At 46.2% G+C, this 18,219-nt stretch overlaps 1 protein-coding gene across 1 annotated transcript in view; it reads right to left on the minus strand.

Moving 5' to 3' along the window:
- Positions 1–18,219, minus strand: part of LOC120945793 — an 85,069-nt gene that overhangs the window by 26,369 nt on the left and 40,481 nt on the right. The window contains exon 10 of the mRNA XM_040360202.1: positions 13,726–13,773. Coding sequence (XP_040216136.1) covers positions 13,726–13,773 — 48 coding nt within the window. The remainder of the gene's footprint in view (positions 1–13,725; positions 13,774–18,219) is intronic.

Below are 18,219 nucleotides of genomic sequence, written 5' to 3' on the forward strand. Positions count from 1 at the left end.
AATAGATGAACATATTCCAGAGTCTCCACGCCTCAGTGTGTTTCTCCTGCTTGTTTTGGGCCGTGAGGACCAAGTCTTCTAATTGTTTAATCTCCTCCACCCTGCGCAACCACATTCCCACTGACGGGGGAGTACTCTTCTTCCACCTAAGGGGAATACATGATTTGGCCGCGTTCAATAGATGTCTAATGATCGACTTCTTGTAGCTCCGTGCCGGTATGGAAGTCGCGTGAAGCAGAATGAAGGCGGGGTCGTCGCCAATTACATGGACTGTGAACTTCTGGGTGATCGTTCTAACTGTTGTCCAGAAATGTTGTAAGCGGGAGCATGACCAGAAGATATGGAGAAACGTACCTACCTCTGACTGACATCTCCAACATATGTCCGTGGCCGTGGGGAAGAATCTATGCAATACCTGAGGCGTGTAGTACCATCTGGTCAGGATCTTATAATTAAGTTCCTGAATTTTTGTGCATATTGACGTTTTCAGTGAGAATCGAATCATCGTCTGTTTTTGGGCGTCTGTGAAAGAGCGCTGTAAGTCCGTCTCCCACTTCCGCAGGAAGGGCAAGTCAGGTTGTGTAGGGGGCGAGTTAAGTAGAGCATATGTTTTAGAGAGGACCTGGGGTAGTGCCCCCTCCTCCCTGCAATATTCTTCAAACGTTGTAAGTTCTCGCTGATAGTGTGCCGGGTTTGCTATTAAATGTAGAAAATGGTGAAGGCGGATCGCCTTCCAAAACGGGAGCTGGAAGCGTCCCTCGGCGCTCGTCAGGTCATGGACAGAAGGCCACTGAGTGCCCACGAGAAAGTGAGAAGCCTGGTTGCACCCTAACATTGCCAGCGATCTGTATTCCATCGAGTCCAGCCCCGGGGGGAATGCTGGATTCCCCAATATAGGATACAGTGGGGATTCACCCGAAGAAAGGTGAGAGGAGCGTAAAGTCGTCGCCCCTACCCGGAGGGTGGAACCAATAACCGGGTGCGAGGTCAGAATTTGGGGTAGCTGGTCAAAGCACCAGACGGCCCCCTTCAGTGGAACCACCGTCTGGGCCTGTTCCAATTGGGTCCAGAGTTTAGTCTCACCGTGGCGGTTCCAGTCAATAATTCTGCCCAGATGTACCGCCTCGTAATAATTACGCATATCCGGCAAGGCCAATCCACCTTGATGCTTCGGCAGAGTCAAAAGGCGCCTGCGCAACCTGGGCTTAGAGTTAGCCCATATAAAGTTAATAAAAAGAGAGTTGACTTGTTTAAAGAACCGTGGCGAAATTTTAATTGGCAGTGCCTGAAATAAATACAGAAATTTGGGGAGTATCGACATCTTGATCAGGTTGCACCTACCGAACCAGGAGTGCAATCCCCTGGTCCACCCCTGCAATAGCAGGCGAACCTTGGTCAGCAAAGGCGGGAAATTAAGGTCAAAAGTGCGCTGTAAGTCGCCAGGTATTAGGGTCCCTAGGTATTTGAGGGAGCAGTCCGACCATTTAAATTTAAACTGTTTTCAATCTAGCGGGGGGGATGTTGACCCCCATTGCTGCCGACTTGTCAAAATTTATTTTCAGGTTGGATAGGGTCCCGTATCTATCAAATTCTCGGAGCAGGTTCGGCAAGGACACCACCGGGTTAGTCAGGGAAAACAATAAATCATCTGCGTACGCCGCTATTTTAAATTGTGCCCCCTGCACGCCGACCCCCGTAATGTCGGGGTTCGCGCGCACCGTGCACAGGAAAGGTTCTAGAGCCAGCGCGAAGAGCAGGGGTGAGAGTGGGCATCCCTGCCTTGTCCCGTTTGTAATGGGGAAGGGTTCAGACAGGATTCCATTGGCCTTAACCTGGGTCGTGGGTATGGAGTAAATACTGGAGATCCATTGGACCATCTTAGGTCCCAAGCCAATTCGCTTAAGAAGGGAGAACATAAAGGTCCAATTGACCCGATCAAATGCCTTCTCAGCATCTGTGCTGAGAAAGACACAGGGTGTTTTGGACGTGGCCGCTAAGTGGACCAAGTTAAGCACCCTGGTGGTATTATCCCTGGCTTCGCGCACAGGGATGAAGCCCACCTGATCCAGATGAATAATGTCGGGCATGAAATGGGTCAATCTGTTAGCTAAGATTTTAGTGAATAGCTTGAGGTCCGTATTCAAAAGGGAGATGGGCCTGTAGCTGCCGCAAGCGGTCGGGTCCTTGCCTTCCTTATGTATGAGGGAGATGTGCACTCGCAGGGTGTCCCTGGTAAATGAACCCCCTTCTCCAAGGTTGTTAAACATCCTCACCATATGGGGACCCAGCAGAGGAAGAAGAGAATGGTAGTACTGCAGGGTGAACCCATCCGGTCCTGGCGCCTTGCCTGGTTTTTAGTCCCTCCCATCGCCTGTTTCAGTTCCTCCACAGTAATGGGGGAGTCAAGGTCGGTTCCCATCGCCCCTGGTAGCTGGGGAAGTTGTGAGGCGGCAATGTATGCCTCTATCGTTGCATCGTTAGGGGATCTGTTTGGGAGATTATACAGAGAGGTATAAAAGTTCCTGAACTCCTGCGCTATGTGGGTTGGCATGGTTCTGTGTCCCGAGGGTGTCATTATTTGGGGTATGAAAGTTTTAAGTCTATGGCTCCTAACCGCTTTAGCGAGAAGCTTCCCACATTTATTCCCGGATTCGTATGTAAGTTTCCGGCAAAATTGCAGTGCCGCTTTAGCTCTATAGTGAAGGAGGTCCACCGTTTGCCTTCTAAGAGAAAGCAACTCGGCTTCCAGAGCCGGTTCCGGCGTTCGTTTGTGTTTGGCTTCTGCTATGCAAATCTTATCTAAGAGCGTCTTCAGTTGTAATTCCCGTTCTCTCTTAATACGTGAGCCATGTTTGATTAGTATCCCCCTGATCACTGGTTTGTGTGCCTCCCATAGGATACTCGGGTCGCAGTTGTCTGTGTCGTTAGTCCTAAAGTAGTGATGTATCTCATTCGTCACCTCTGTCATGACCTCGGGCGTCTGTAGTAAACTTTCATTCAGTCGCCAAAACCTAGTTCTGGTCGACGACGTTGCTGAAAGATTGTATCGCATAGTGATCGGTGCGTGATCAGACCACGTGATATTACCTATCTTCGGGTCGTGTACCGCCTCCAGCTGGCCGTGAGGAACCATAAAGTAGTCGATCCTTGAGTATACTTTGTGAGGAGACGAGTAGAAGGTGTAGTCCCTCTCCCCGGAATGATGGAGCCTCCAAACGTCGATCAGCTGAGCGTCGCGCAGCACTAGAGCGATACGTTTATGTGTACCCGGGCGTACAGAGGAAAGGCCCGACGAGGTATCGACCGCGGGGGACAGGGGAACGTTGAAGTCACCTCCAACAATCAGCTGTCCCGCCTTAAATTCCATCAGTAGATCTAGCGTGTCGTGGAGGAAGGTGTCCTGTCTCTCATTGGGTGCGTAAATAGTGGCAAACGTCACCTTCACGTCCCCTATCGCACCCTTAATGAACACATAACGACCCTCGGTGTCCACCATGGTATCGCTGCATGTCCACGGCACTACGCCAGAAATAAGTATGGACACTCCCTTGGTTTTTGCTGTCTTGTTAGTCGCATGGTATACATAGGGGAAGTAGCGGCCTCCAAGGCACGAAGGCCCCCCCGTCTTAAAGTGCGTCTCCTGCAAGAACGCTACGTCAGCCCTAGCCCGTTTGAGATCGCCTATTAGCATCCGACGCTTTTCCGGCACATTGAGCCCCTTCGCATTCAGCAAAAAAAGGAGAAGGGAGTCCATCGTCCCTGAGTCAACCGGACGGGGCAGGCAACCCGGGTAAGGGGGGGGGGGGATCTAGGGGAGGAAGGGAGTTAGGGATCGAAAGCAAGAGATAAACAACCCACTTAGGTAAAAGATACTATGGAGGGAGGGGAGGGCAGATAAGCTGGGAAGGAGAAAATAAGAACAACAGAGATGGCAAGAAAAACAGAACAGGGGGAGAAAAGTAGAAAGAATCTGGAGCGTTAAAAGGAGAGAGAGAAGATAGAGGTGAAAAGAAGGGGAGAGAAAAAAGAAGGTATATATATGTATGTATATAAGTACGTCTACACACAAACAAAAATTAAAACTCTACAGTGTACAAAAACACACCGTCTGGTGTACTAAGATGTGAACGAAATGCGTTCGCAAGGAAGCACGCTCCGGTTCGCACCAGGGGCAGTGCTTCAGCCTAGTGGGGAGGAGGTTAGACAGGACCGAGAGGAGCCAACCCCACCCAGCCCAGCCCCCCAGCCCATTAACACATAATCAACCTTGTAACCCCGCATGTACTCCCTAAGGAGGAATAACAAAACATTATAATGTTGAACATAGATAGTCTACCTCTGGTCGCGCAAAACAGCACCACCATAGCCCTCGTAATCAGGACACCTCTCCGCCCCCCCTCACCCCGAGACCCCCCCAGATGGCCCCCCGCCTCATATCCAGACGAGTATCGCCTATCACCCGTAAGAGCCGCCCCCCCCGGATATCAACCGCGGCCACGGCCCGTCCCTCAAAGCATAAAAGGATCCCCGTCCGCTATCCCAAAGGGGTCGGGACCCTGAATTCTGGCCAGCCCAAATCATCCCTCTCTCACACCCGGCCCCCCAGCATAACATGCAACATAAAGTAAGCATCATGAATACTGACCTATAGGCAATAATAGGAATCTCCCCAGCCCCGCCCCCACCACCCTGACATATAGTACGTCGGATTGGGGTAACCCCGCGGTCCGTGAGCAGTCTTGAAGCGTGCCATGAGCGTCCCTGGTCACAGGCCGGTGTCCCAGTAACAGGATCCCCCTCGCAGTAGTCGGAGCGCTCCCCGACCATCTCCTTATAGAGTATAACAGTGCTGCAAGGGACGGGATGCGGAGGGGGGGGGCACGGGGGCAAGCCCAGCAAAAAAAAAAACAAGGATAGGGCAGAGGAGGTGAGCGGACGCAAATGATAAAATAAAAAACAGGCGGCGGGTACCTACAAACCAGCAATAATACTCTGCGTCTAGCAATAATAGAGCTAGCATTGCCCGCAACCCCCACCCCGATCCATCCATCGTGTCATGTGTCTTCGTCGGAGCGTGGGGGGGAGGCAACAGCATCCGGTGCACCTCCACACCTCGCTCTCCTCCACCGCAAGTTAGCCGACAGATCCAGATCCAGGGGGGGAGCGTGACATCCCAAGGGACTTGTGCCGCGGCCGGTCAGCGTGAAATTATTCCATCGGGCAGAATGTCTCAGCCACCCACACCCACCCCGGGGGAGCGGGTGAGGACACCCACCAAAAAAGAGAGAGGGGGGGGACACAACCCAAGGGAAGCCTGATTCACAAGGGGGGGCCCCGGGACAGGAACGAGGGAGGGGGAGCCGGAGAGAAGAAGGGGGGAAGAGAGAAAAAAAGGGAAACATCACTGCTCGCGTAGAGGGTGTCTCACCTTGCTGACTGCTGATGTCAGGCTTCCCTTGACTCCTCCGTGGAAGTAAAACGTGACCTGCGGGAATCCCTCTGTGGCCTGGGAGAACGTCCCCTCCGGCGTCCCGGGAATCCAGAGCGGGTGGTCGGGCGCTGGAGGAACTGCAGCCAGTCTGGTACGTCTACAGGATCTGCTTCCAGGAAGGTGAAGAGGTCTGGTAGATCAGCGAAGGCGCGTAGGGTAAATGACTGCTGCAGCTTCTTGAAAGTCACGGAGATGGGGAATCCCCACCTGTAAGTGACTCCCGCTCGTCGGGCCAACTCCAACACTGGCTTCAGCATGGCTCTCCTCTGTAAGGTTGCCCTGGAGAGGTCAGGGAGGATGTGAAGCGAAGCGCCGTCGAAGTCCAAGTCTCCCTTCTCCCACGCCCATCGCAGAACCAGCTCCTTGTGAGCATAGTGGTGGATGCGGCAGATAATGTCTCGTGGCCTCTCTGGATCCGCAGAGCGCGGACCCAGCGCCCTGTGGACTCTGTCCAAGGACAGGTTGGCCGGGAAATCCTCTCCCAACAGGTCACGGAACACGGCCAGTGTCGACGCCGACAGGTCCTCTGCCTCTGTGGCCTCAGGCATCCCCCTCAGGCGCAGGTTGTTCCTCCTGCTGCGGTCTTCCATCTCCTCTAGCTGCAGTTGCTGTTCAATGACCGCCGCTGCCTGGGATACTTGTATGGCCTCCACGGCGGACACCCGCTTCTCCAGGGCAGTCACTGAGGATTCCCCGGTTCCCACTCGCTCCGTCAGCGTCTTCACCTCCTCCCGCACCGATGTGATCTCCTCGCGGTGTGCAGCCTCTAGTCTGCTGGCAAGTGCCTCAAAATCAGACCTCGTGGGCAAGGCTTGCAGTAGCGCCCGTAGTTCGGCGTCGGCTCTCAGGGTAAGCGGAGCAACATGTGTGGGCTGTATCTCCTGGGATCCCGGGGAGAAGATCGCTGGGGTGGTAAAGTCCAGCTGCGGGGTAGCAGAGGTGGTCGGGAGGAGTGGGGGTTCCACAGACCATTGGGTGTGCTGAGGGCCCTTCCTCGTGGCCTCTGCCATCTTGGTGACCGGAGAGGCTCCGCTCGTATGCTGGAAGAACCTGTGTAATTCCCCGGTCGGATGCACTCTAGGAGGGGTTTTTCTCTTGTTCTTGCCTCTGCGCTTCCCGGCTGAGTACATGCCGGGGTTTACCGGCGAATATCACTGGTGGAAAAGCTGGTTAGGGCCAGGCCAGGCCGGGAGCTCCACAAGTGTGCGACTCTACTCGGCCATATCCAGACCACGCCCCCCGATTCTTTCAGATTTTAGGTGCTGAAAGCGGTACCATTATTTTGCATGGAAGTTTGGCGTTTTACATTGTAGGCCTGCAATTCTTAGGAATAACTCACCTAAATCTGTCCAAACCAGAGTCTTGTAGACATCCTGGGTATGATAAAGTTTTAAACACAAAATAATAATATAATTAATAACTTAATAATAATATTTTATTCAATAAATGTTAGTAAAATATTATAATCAAAAACACTGAGGGCTAGATTCAGGTAGCCCTGCGTAATCTTGTGCGGGCGTAACGTATCTCCGATACGTTACGCCGCCGTAAATTAGGGCGCAAGTTCCGTATTCTGAAAGAACTTGCTCCCTAAATTACAGCGGCGTAACGTATATGCTCCGGTGTAAGCCCGCCTAATTCAAATTTGGATGTGGGCGTGTTTTATATAAATTTAGTGTGACCCCACGTATTTGACATTTTTTACGAACGGCGCATGCACCGTTCGTAAAAGAATCCCAGTGCGCATGCTCGAAATTTTGCCGCAAATGGTCAATGCTTTAGACGTGAACGTAACTTACGTACAGCCCTATTCGCGAACGACTTACGCAAACGACGTAAACATTTCAAAATTTGACGCGGGAACGACGTCCATACTTAACATTGCGTACGCCTCATAGACTCAGGAGCAACCTTACGCTGGAAAAAGCCTAACGTAAACGACGTAAAAAAATGCGCCGGGCGCACATACGTTTCTGAATCGGCGTATCCAGGTCATTTGCATATTCTACGCTGAAATTTACGGCAGCGCCACCTAGCGGCCAGCGTAAATATGCACCCTAAGATACGACGGCGTAAGAGACTTGCGCCAGTCGGATCTTAGCCTAATTTTGGCGTATTTTGCTTTCTGAATACAGAAAGAAGATATACGCTGGCGCAGCTTTGAATTTACGCGGCGTATCTATAGATACGCCGGCGTAAATTCTTGCTGAATCTAGCCCTGAATTTTTTTTTGGTCAAACAAGGGTGCAATATTAGTAGTCATATTGCTTCAGTAAACGTCTCGGGTATGGAAAATTTTAAACAAGGTACAGCACAAAGTTCAACGTCACAATCGGGACAAAAGAAACAGGTTTCTTTTCGGATTTTCCTTCCGGTGTCGTCACGCTTGGAGCGGCAAACCACACACATCCTTGTGGGTGCCGTCTTCTTTTCAGTTGGAATGTGGTCAATAAAGTGACGACCAGTCAGGCATTCCGGGTTCACAATGCCAGCAGCCCGACGTCCAGATCTGTTTACAGCCGTTGGCGTTTGGTGCTTTAGAAATATGAGTTTGGCAACCTTCCACACAAAGTCCGCATGAACCACAAGCCTGTCACTCTTTTTTCAGAAGAATGAAGGCATTCCACAGGCACTGTTCCAGAAGATGTCTGAAGATTTTTTTATAATATTTTTGTTGCTTCCTCATGGCTGGATAAAACGTCATGGCCTGGTCAGCTCTGTCCATACCTCCCATGGTATTGTTGTAATCCAACTCGACCTGTGGCTTCATGACATCCTTTCCACCTTTGGTGTGTACCATTACGGTCGAGGTGTTATGAATGGTACTCATAAAAATGTACACATCTTTTTTTCCCCGCCACCTCAGTGCCATCATTTTTCCTTTCTGCCAGGCAACTATTTCTCCTGCCCCAAGCTTTTTATTGGCAAAGGATGGAGGCATGTCACGCCGGTTAGCCCTAACGGTCCCATATGCATCCGTCTTGTTCAGAAGAAGGAACTCAGAGTTCTGGGGACTTATAAAAATTGTCTGTGGTGACACACTAGCCCTGGTTCAGCAATGGCTCAATCAAAGAAAGAACCGAATCGGTTGCCATTCCAAAACTGCTGAATCAATTGCTGAATTTGGTCCCTTTCCCGGTGTACAGGACTGAATTCCAGATGTACCCAGAGCTGGATTCACATAGCATAAATTACTTTATGCCAAGTCTACCTTTGTAGGCCAGAATACTTTCATCAATACTTATATCTCTGTCTGTAACATAGGTCTGCTGGAAATTATTCAAAATTAGTTGGTAAATATCCCATTTTTTTTCCGTTTTGGAGCTAGATGAGAACTCTCAAAGTCTTCATTATTTGCAAAGTGCAAATATTTCATTATAAGCGAAAATTTGTATTCCGACATAACTGTGCCAAAAAAAGGAGTGGCCAGTAATTTGTTGGTTGTCCAGTACCATTTCTGCAGGGGTTTCACCACCACTCCCTGTAAAATTATAAGGCCAAGAAACTTCCAGATGTCCTCTATGGTTACCGGTTCCCACTTTCTGCTCCTTGAAAAGCGCTGATGGGTAGCAGCTTGTTGCTCCTGGTAGCGATTCGTCTCCATAACACATTTTGGCAATAACTTCATCAGTCAAAAAGAGCTTGAGGTATGCCAAGGGGTTGTCATCCTCAACATCCACTTTGATCACAGGTGCTCCTGTAAACGAAAATCTTGGGGATGCTACGTGCTCCGTACCGCAATCAATCGAGCACCAACTCTGCACATCGCTGGGCACAGTTGCAGGATCGTCGCTAAAAATCGCTTTCTGCGTCTGATGATGAACTTCCCCACGAGTCGCTGTCACTCAACTCCTCTGCAAATGATTCTGTATCGCTGTCGCTGTTTTTCAGCAGGTGGAGGCACGCTTTTTTGATGCCATGGTCGCTGTGCAGTTTCCAGATACAAAGTACAGTAAAACTACAGACAAGGGCACTGCAAAAGGCACTGGGGGGCAATCTAAGGTCACTTTATTTTACTTTTTATTGTAATCCAATAGGATTACATTGTATCAGTGTGTTTGTGCTTTATACTTTTTGAATTTACCACTGGTTCCGCCCTCCTGCGTCACGACGCTCGCAGGGAAGGGAATCAAGGGAACACACAGTGCATCGGGCAGAAGATCCGGCCACCGTGCACTGCGGAACTACATTGCGGGATTCCGGGGACACGGTAAGTAACCTCTTCCAGGATCCAGCGAGGCAATCCCGAGTGTGGCTCGGGGTTACCGATAATGGCACTGAAATTCCACCCCGAGCCATACTGGGGAATAACACAAGGCTGGTTAAGCACCAGTGTCAAAGTACTGTGATTGCTATGTATTCATTTTGAGCCAAGTCTGAAACATCCTTGTCTGGCGGATACTGTTGCTTCTACCTATGTAAAGGAAAAAAGAGAAAAAGGGGGGATTCTTGAAAGAAGACCAGTGGTCTTGAGATGGTTAAAGAGGTAGATGGACAATACGACCTATAAAAGATTTTATGGGTCAAAACTAGAGGTGAGTGTAGTGTGAGCACAGAGCATTATACACATTTATACTTGAAGCATGAGAGCACTTTTACTTGATGAGCACCAGAGTTGGACTGATCTGTTGTATTTTATAGATTTTAATGTTTGTTCTGCATACACTAGTTTTTTTTGTGATATTTATTAATATTGGTTGACACAAAAAAATTCAGCACATGGGATAATTGTATGTTATTGCATTTATATGAATTAGATTTTTTTTTTTTTTGTTATTTATAGCAGCACTGTACTTTATGAATTAGCATTTAACAGTCAGAATCCCTAATTCTCTGAGGATTTCATTGGACAGATTTCTATACTGATGTTGCAGGGCTTTACATATGCTGTGGATGTTGTCAGCCAGTTTGACAACAACTCCCTCAGCTATTGAATTACTTTTTATTTTTTATATAAAATGCAGATGCAATTAAAGTGCACTGTGCCTAATAAAATGAACAAAAAATACACAGCATCAGTAATAAATGCAATGACACAAATATGGGTGCCAAAAGCACCTCAACCTTTAGAGATGAAAAGAGACAAAGTCCAAAACTTAATAATGTAATAATAGTATTGCCCAGTGTGAAGTTGATCCACAAATGGTACAGCAACAGTGATGACAAAGCATCTCCACCACAATCAAACACTGACCCTTACCGGAAAGATAGATCTCAAAGAGATCAAACACAGCATGGACACATGGAATCCTCAGATCGATCAGCAAACACGAGCAAATCTTCACCAGTAAGTGAATCCTCAGGAAATGCCAATATTTAAGGAGTATGCAGAGAGAAAAGGAGGACTTGCATAGCATAAAAAACCTTAAGGACGTTTATTTAGGTAAAAAGATGTACACAAACATCAATGCAGATAAAAAGGAGCATTTAAAATAACAAGCCGGCCAGCTAACACAACGTGCAGCCCGTCTCTTCCGGGTTTGATCACGTGATGCCGTGATGTCAGAACGTCGCCTCCCAACGTTTTGTCTCGATGGAGACGTGGTCATGGGATAGGGGCGGCGTTCTGCATCACCGCATATAAACACATTGTGGGTTGGCACAGCCTCGATGTGAGTCCCAATAGGCTGCCCAAACGCCATCTTAGGTGTTGGAAAAAAAGGGGGAGAGCTGGAGCGTGAACAACCAGATGTCCCATGCATACTAAGGGAAAAAAAAAGGAAATAAACATACACAAATACCATAGGCTGAACATAAGAATCAAACACTGAGCGTGTCGATCCTTCATAGAGGTTATAGATACACACTAACCTCAACAGCCAAAATAGTATACTAGAACATTTGCAAATGTAATTAAAAGATGCAAAAGCCTATTGTTTGATAGACAGTCAAGACCAATCGAAGTATCAAAAAAAAAAAAAAACGTCCATCGATCTCCATACCAATAGAAAACAGCCCAACATCATGGTAAAAGTGAATGGGGAAGTTTATATTGGATTGATATTACAAAAACGCAAATGAGCAGCTGAATGGGACCCACGTCCGGTTCACGCACTAAACATTAATAACATAAAATATTGCACTAGCAGTACCTTCCTATTTTGGTGGGCAACACAGGAATGCCCCATTAGGAGGAGACCGCAACTGACAGAACATTGGTCAGGTACATTGCAACAACCCAAAAATTATACTAAACAGATTTGGTTAAATTAAAACTTAAAAAAAAAAAAAAAAAAAAAAAAAAAAAAGAGAGGACATCCCTAGGAATTATCGGTGAAGCAGTTGACATCAACATCTATATTCAGGCCAAAGGGTGTGTAGCATTTAAGTTTGTACACCCAGGCCATTTCTGATCTAGAAATGCTCCGTACTAAATCACTCCCTCTCCAATGTGCACTGAACTTATCAATGCCCAAGAACACAGTATTGTTGGGGTCCTTACTGTGTGTGGACAAATAATATCTGGACACTGAGTGTTTGGTATACCCACTACGTATATTGCTAATATGTTCGTTTAAACGAACCTGTAGGGGGCGTTTAGTCCTACCCACATATTGCAGGCCACATGGGCACTGAAGCATATAAACCACCCCAATGGTGGAACATGTGATGAAGGACTTAATGCAGCAACTCCTAGATGTACTGCTTGAGCTGAACGTAGTAGTTCTTTTCGTTTTGCATCCATTAAGAGAACACACTTGGCATCTGCCGCACATGTAATACCCTGTCAAACCCGAAAGAAACTTCGACTCAATTTTAGGAGGGTTTAGAATGTTGGGTGCCAGTTTGTCCTTCAATGAAGGTACTCCCCTGAATACGACCTGAGGTTTATCCGGTAACATATCACAGAGGACTTTGTCACTCTTTAGAACATGCCAGTGCTTGGCCACAATATGTTTCACGTTTGCATGTTGACATGAGTAGTCAGTAACAAAGGGGCTTTTAAATTTATTGTTGGTACCTCCATTTGTCTTATCCTTTAGTAGATTAACTCTGTCAGTATTGATGACCAAATCTAAAGTATCGGACAAAAACTCACGAGAATACAAATCACTTTTACCGTGATGTTGGGCTGTTTTCTATTGGTATGGAGATCGATGGACATTTTTTTTTTGATACTCCGATTGGTCTTGACTGTCTATGAAACAATAGGCTTTTGCATCTTTTAATTACATTTGCAAATGTTCTAGTATACTATTTTGGCTGTTGAGGTTAGTGTGTATCTATAACCTCTATGAAGGATCGACACGGTCAGTGTTTGATTCTTATGTTCAGCCTATGGTATTTTTGTATGTTTATTTCCTTTTTTTTGCCCTTAGTATGCATGGGACATCTGGTTGTTCACGCTCCAGCTCTCCCCCTTTTTTTCCAACACCTAAGATGGCGTTTGGGCGGCCTATTGGGACTCACATCGAGGCTGTGCCAACCCACAATGTGTTTATATGCGGTGACGCAGAACGCCGCCCCTATCCCGTGACCACGTCCCCATCGAAACGAAACGTTGGGAGGCGACGTTCTGACATCACTGCATCACGTGATCGGACCCGGAAGAGATGGGCTGCACATTCTGTTAGCCGGCTGGCTTGTTATTTTAAATGCTCCTTTTTATCTGCATTGATGCAAGTGTACATCTTTTTACCTAAATAAACGTCCTTAAGGTTTTTTATGCTATGCGAGTCCTCCTTTTCTCTCTGCATACTCCTTAAATATTGGCATTTCCTGAGGATTCACTTACTGGTGAAGATTTGCTTGTGTTTGCTGATCGATCTGAGGATTCCATGTGTCCATGCTGTGTTTGATCTCTTTGAGATCTATCTTTCCGGTAAGGGTCAGTGTTCGATTGTGGTGGAGGTGCTTTGTTATCACTGTTGCTGTACCGTTTGTGGATCAACTTCACACTGGGCATTATTATCATCACATTATTAAGTTTTGGACTTTGTCTCTTTTCATCTCTAAAGGTTCAGGTGCTTTTGGCACCCATATTTGTGTCATTGCATTTATTACTGATGCTGTGTATTTTTTGTTCATAGTGCACTTTAATTGTAGCGCGACTCCTTTCTTTTATTTTGCTGTGTATGTTGTATAACATTTTTGAGTCCTAGCTCACTATTTTGTCGCTATTGTATATGGTATGCACAGTATTTTTCCATGTGTTATATTATTACTGAGTTTGGATTACATTTATTTAATTTTTAATAAAAAAAATTGCAGTTTCGGATAGTTTTCAATATTACCTCACAATAAAGTTTTATCAGACCCTTTAATATGCCCGTAGCTTCATTCTGAAATAAAATACAGAAATTCACACAACTCATATCCACAAACATTAGACAAATCACAAACAATAGCAAAACTGTTTATACCTTCGTATATTTCTCTGAATACTAGACATGTGCACACTGAAATATTTTGTTTTGGAATTTCGTTTTTGTCCGAAAATTGTATTTATTTTGTTACTCCCGAAATCCATTTTTTTAATTTTCCATTTTTTAAATTTCATTAAAAAAATTAATTTGTCCGAAAATCCAAATTAAGGTCGAATCTGTCAATTCACGGCTTATGGTGTCTTTATAGTGTCTGTCCGATGTTCTAAGAAGATTCGATGAAGCAGCTAAACTGTACGATGCTACAATCATACATTTCGGTTCGAATGCTCTGCTCACAAGTATGGATGAGCTTCGAGCTCAAACATTGCCTGTTCGCCGAACAATTTGGGGTGTTTGCGGCAAATTCGAAAAGCCGCGGAACACCCTGTAAAAGTCTATGGGAGAAATCTAAAGTGCTAATTTTAAAGGCTTATATACAAGTTATTGTCATAAAAAGTGTTTGGGGACCTGGGTCCTGCCCCAGGGGACATGTATCAATGCAAAAAAAAAGTTTTAAAAATGACTTTTTTCGGGAGCAGTAATTTAATAATGCTTAAAGTGAAACAATAAAAGTGAAATATTTCTTTAAATTTCATACCTAGGGACGTGTATAGTATGCCTGTAAAGCAGCACTTGTTTCCCGTGCTTAGAACTGTCCCTTAGAACTGTCATTTAAAAATCACTCGCGGCTATAATGAATTGTCGGCTCCCGGCAATACAGAGAAAAATCATACATAAAAAAAAAGAAGTGTAAAATGTAAAAAAAAAAAATACGTGGTGTTCCCCCCAAATATCCATTCAAGACCCTTCAGGTCTGGTATGGATTTTAAGGGGAACTCCACCCCAAATTTAAAAAAATAAATAAATAAATGGCGTGGAGTTCCCCCAAAAATCCACACCAGACCCTTTATCAGAGCATGCAACCCGGCAGGCCACAGGAAAAGAGGGGGGACCTAGGGGGGTGTAAAGTATGCCTGTAAAGCAGCGCTCGTTTCCCATGCTTAGAACTGTCCCTGCACAAAGTGTAATTTCTGAAGGAAAAAAAAGTAATTTAAAACCACTCGCGGCTATAATGAATTGTCAGCTCCCGGCAATACAGAGAAAAGGCATTGAAAGTCATTGAGAAAAAAATAAAAAATGCGTGGGGGTCCCCCCAAATTCAGTTACTAGGCCCTTCAGGTCTGGTATGGATATTAAAGGGGAACTTCACCCCAAATAAAAAAAAAAACGGCGTGGAGTTCCCCCAAATATCCATACCAGACCCTTTATCGAGCACGCAACCTGGCAGGCCACAGGAAAAGAGGGGGGACGAGAGAGCGTCCTGAAGGGTCTGGTATGGATATTTGGGGCTTTTTCAAATTTGACGCAGGGTTCCCCTTAATATCCATACCAGACCTGAAGGGCCTGGTAATTAAATTTGGGGGGACCCCCACACAATTTTTTTTTTATGAACATCTTCTCTGTATTGCCGGGAGCCGACAATTCTTTTTTCCTTCAGAAATGAATTTTTTTGCAGGGACAGTTCTAAAAACGGGAAACAAGCGCTGCTTTACAGGCATACCATACACCTCCTAGGTACGAAATGTAAAGGAATATTTCACTTTTATTGTTTCACTTTAAGCATTATTAAAATCACTGATCACAAAAAAACTGCAGTTTTTAAAACTTTTTTTGCATTGATATATGTCCCCTGGGGCAGGACCCGGGTCCCCAAACACTTTTTAGGACAATAACTTGTATATTAGCCTTCAACCACTTAAGGACCGCCTCCTGCATATATACGTCAGCAGAATGGCATGGCTGGGCAGATGTACGTACAGGTACGTCCTGTACATGTACTCAGCCCTGGGTCGCAGGCGCGCTCCGGGGGCCACGGGATCCGATCGCCGCTGGGGTCCCGCGATCGGTCCCCGGAGCTGAATAACGGGGAGAGCCGCGTGTAAACACTGCTTCCCTGTGCTTCACTGTGGCGGCTGCATCGATCGTGTCATTCGTTTTATAGGGAGACGCAATCGATGACGTCTCCTACAGCCACACCCCTCAACTAGGTGAAACATAACTCCTTCAGCGCCCCCTGTGGTTAACTCCCAAACTGCAACTGTCATTTCCACAATAAACAATGCATTTTAAATGCATTTTTTACAGTGAAAATGACAATGGTCCCAAAAATGTGTCAAAATTGTCCGAAGTGTCTGCCAAATTGTCGCAGTCACGAAAAAAAAAATCTCTGATCACCGCCATTAGTAGTAAAAAAATTATAAAAATGCAATAAAACTATCCCCTATTTTGTAAACGCTATAAATTTTGCGTAAACCAACCGATAAACGTTTATTGCGATTTTTTTTACCAAAAATATGTAGAAGAATACGTAAACTGAGGAAAAAACTATTTTTTTATATACCGTATTTTCCGGCGTATAAGACGACTCGGCGTATAAGACGGCCCCCTAATTTTCCAGGAAAATTTTTGGTTTTGGGATATACTCACTGTATAAGACTACTCCTTTTTCTTCCAAGCCCCACTGTGCCATTACATGCCCCCACTGTGCCATTACATGCCCCCACTGTGCCATTACATGCCCCCACTGTGCCATTACATGCCCCCACTTTGCCATTACATGCCCCCACAGTGCCATTACTTGCCCCCACAGTGCCATTACATGCCCACACAGTGCCATCACATTACATGCCACCACAGTGCCATCACATTAAATGCCACCACAGTGCCATCACATTACTTTCCCCCACAGTGCCATCACATTGCATGCCCCCACAGTGCCATCACATTGCATGCCCCCACAGTGCCATCACATTGCATGCCCCCACAGTGCCATCACATTGCATGCCCCCACAGTGCCATCACATTGCATGCCCCCACTTTCCCCCCCACTGTGCCATCACTCACGTTTTGCAGGCCGGTGACAGTTTCCGTCTGCTGCGAGTGTCCATGATTTCAAAGCCGCGCGCCGTCTTCTCAGCGTGTCCTGTGATTGGCAGAACACAAATTTTCCCAGTAGCGCCTCTGTTCTATGTTACGCCAATCACGGATGCCTTCTCATCACGTCCGAGGATGAGAAAGCATCCGTGATAGGCGGAAATCAGAACAGAGGCGCTGCTGGGAAGAGTTCTGTTCCGCCTATCACAGGACAGCGAGGACGCGCTGAGAAGACGGCGCGCAGCTTTGAAATTATGACGATCGCAACTGCACGGAGACCGTACCCGGCGTATAAGACGACCCCCGACTTTGGATGCATTTTTTTGCATCCAAAAAGTCGTCTTATACGCCGGAAAATACGGTATTTTTGGGGGATATTTATTATAGCAAAAAGTAAAAATTGTCGCTCTATTTTTGTATATAGCGCAAAAAATAAAAACCGCAGAGGTGATCAAATACCACCAAAAGAAAGCTCTATTTGTGGGAAAAAAAGGACGCCAATTTTGTTTGGGAGCCACGTCACACGACCGCGAAATTGTCAGTTAAAGCGACGCAGTGCCGAATCGCAAAAAGGGGCCTGGTCCTTTACCTGCATTTTGGTCCGGGGATTAAGTGGTTAAAATTAGCATTTTAGTTTTCAAACGTTCGAACAGGGGGGTGTTCGGCTCATCCCTACTCACAAGCTATAGCATAATTCTAATGTTGTATGACTAGTAATAATTATATTATTAGTACTAGTCAACCAACATTAGAATTCTTCTATAGCCTATGGGAGGAGCATTTGACCATAAACGTCCGCTCGCTGCGATCGTATGTTTTTAGCTGCTTCATCGAATCTTCAGGTCTCTATAATATTAAATCTTTTCTCTCCATGTCAAATAATCCTAGACTAATAGAGTTACAGTAGGTTAGGCAAATTCGACCACAGGTTCAATAGACACAGATCGCTATTGTTACCGTCATGTCGAATCTGCTATCGAACTGTTGTGGCAACAAAATGAAAATAAAGCATTTTTTATGTCGGATCTTTTGGATTCTGGATTCTGTGCATTCATTATCGTTTGTTAAAACAAAAGCGAAAATCCCTGAAATTCTGACAAAAATGCATTAGAACTAAAACAAATGCACATATCTACTGAATACTTCATGGCATGCTTTAGAGCTAAGCTCCAGATAATTCTATATACTTTTTCACCTGCTAAGAGATTTGTCATTGTGTTCATGAAGTATTGAGATGAAAGCAACCTTAGCAGTTCTGACTTTTCTCTTCTGTTGGTCACTAACTTTCTACTATTCTGCAGCTCTGTCTGTCAAAAAATATTTATGAATTGTATTGACTCAATACCTGGATCAAATAATGTTTGTTATGTCTTCATGGGTTTCATCTTGATTAACCACTTGCCGACCGGCCACCGCCGTTATACGTCG

Source organism: Rana temporaria, chromosome 7 (assembly GCF_905171775.1).
Source record: "Rana temporaria chromosome 7, aRanTem1.1, whole genome shotgun sequence".
Taxonomy (NCBI): domain Eukaryota; kingdom Metazoa; phylum Chordata; class Amphibia; order Anura; family Ranidae; genus Rana; species Rana temporaria.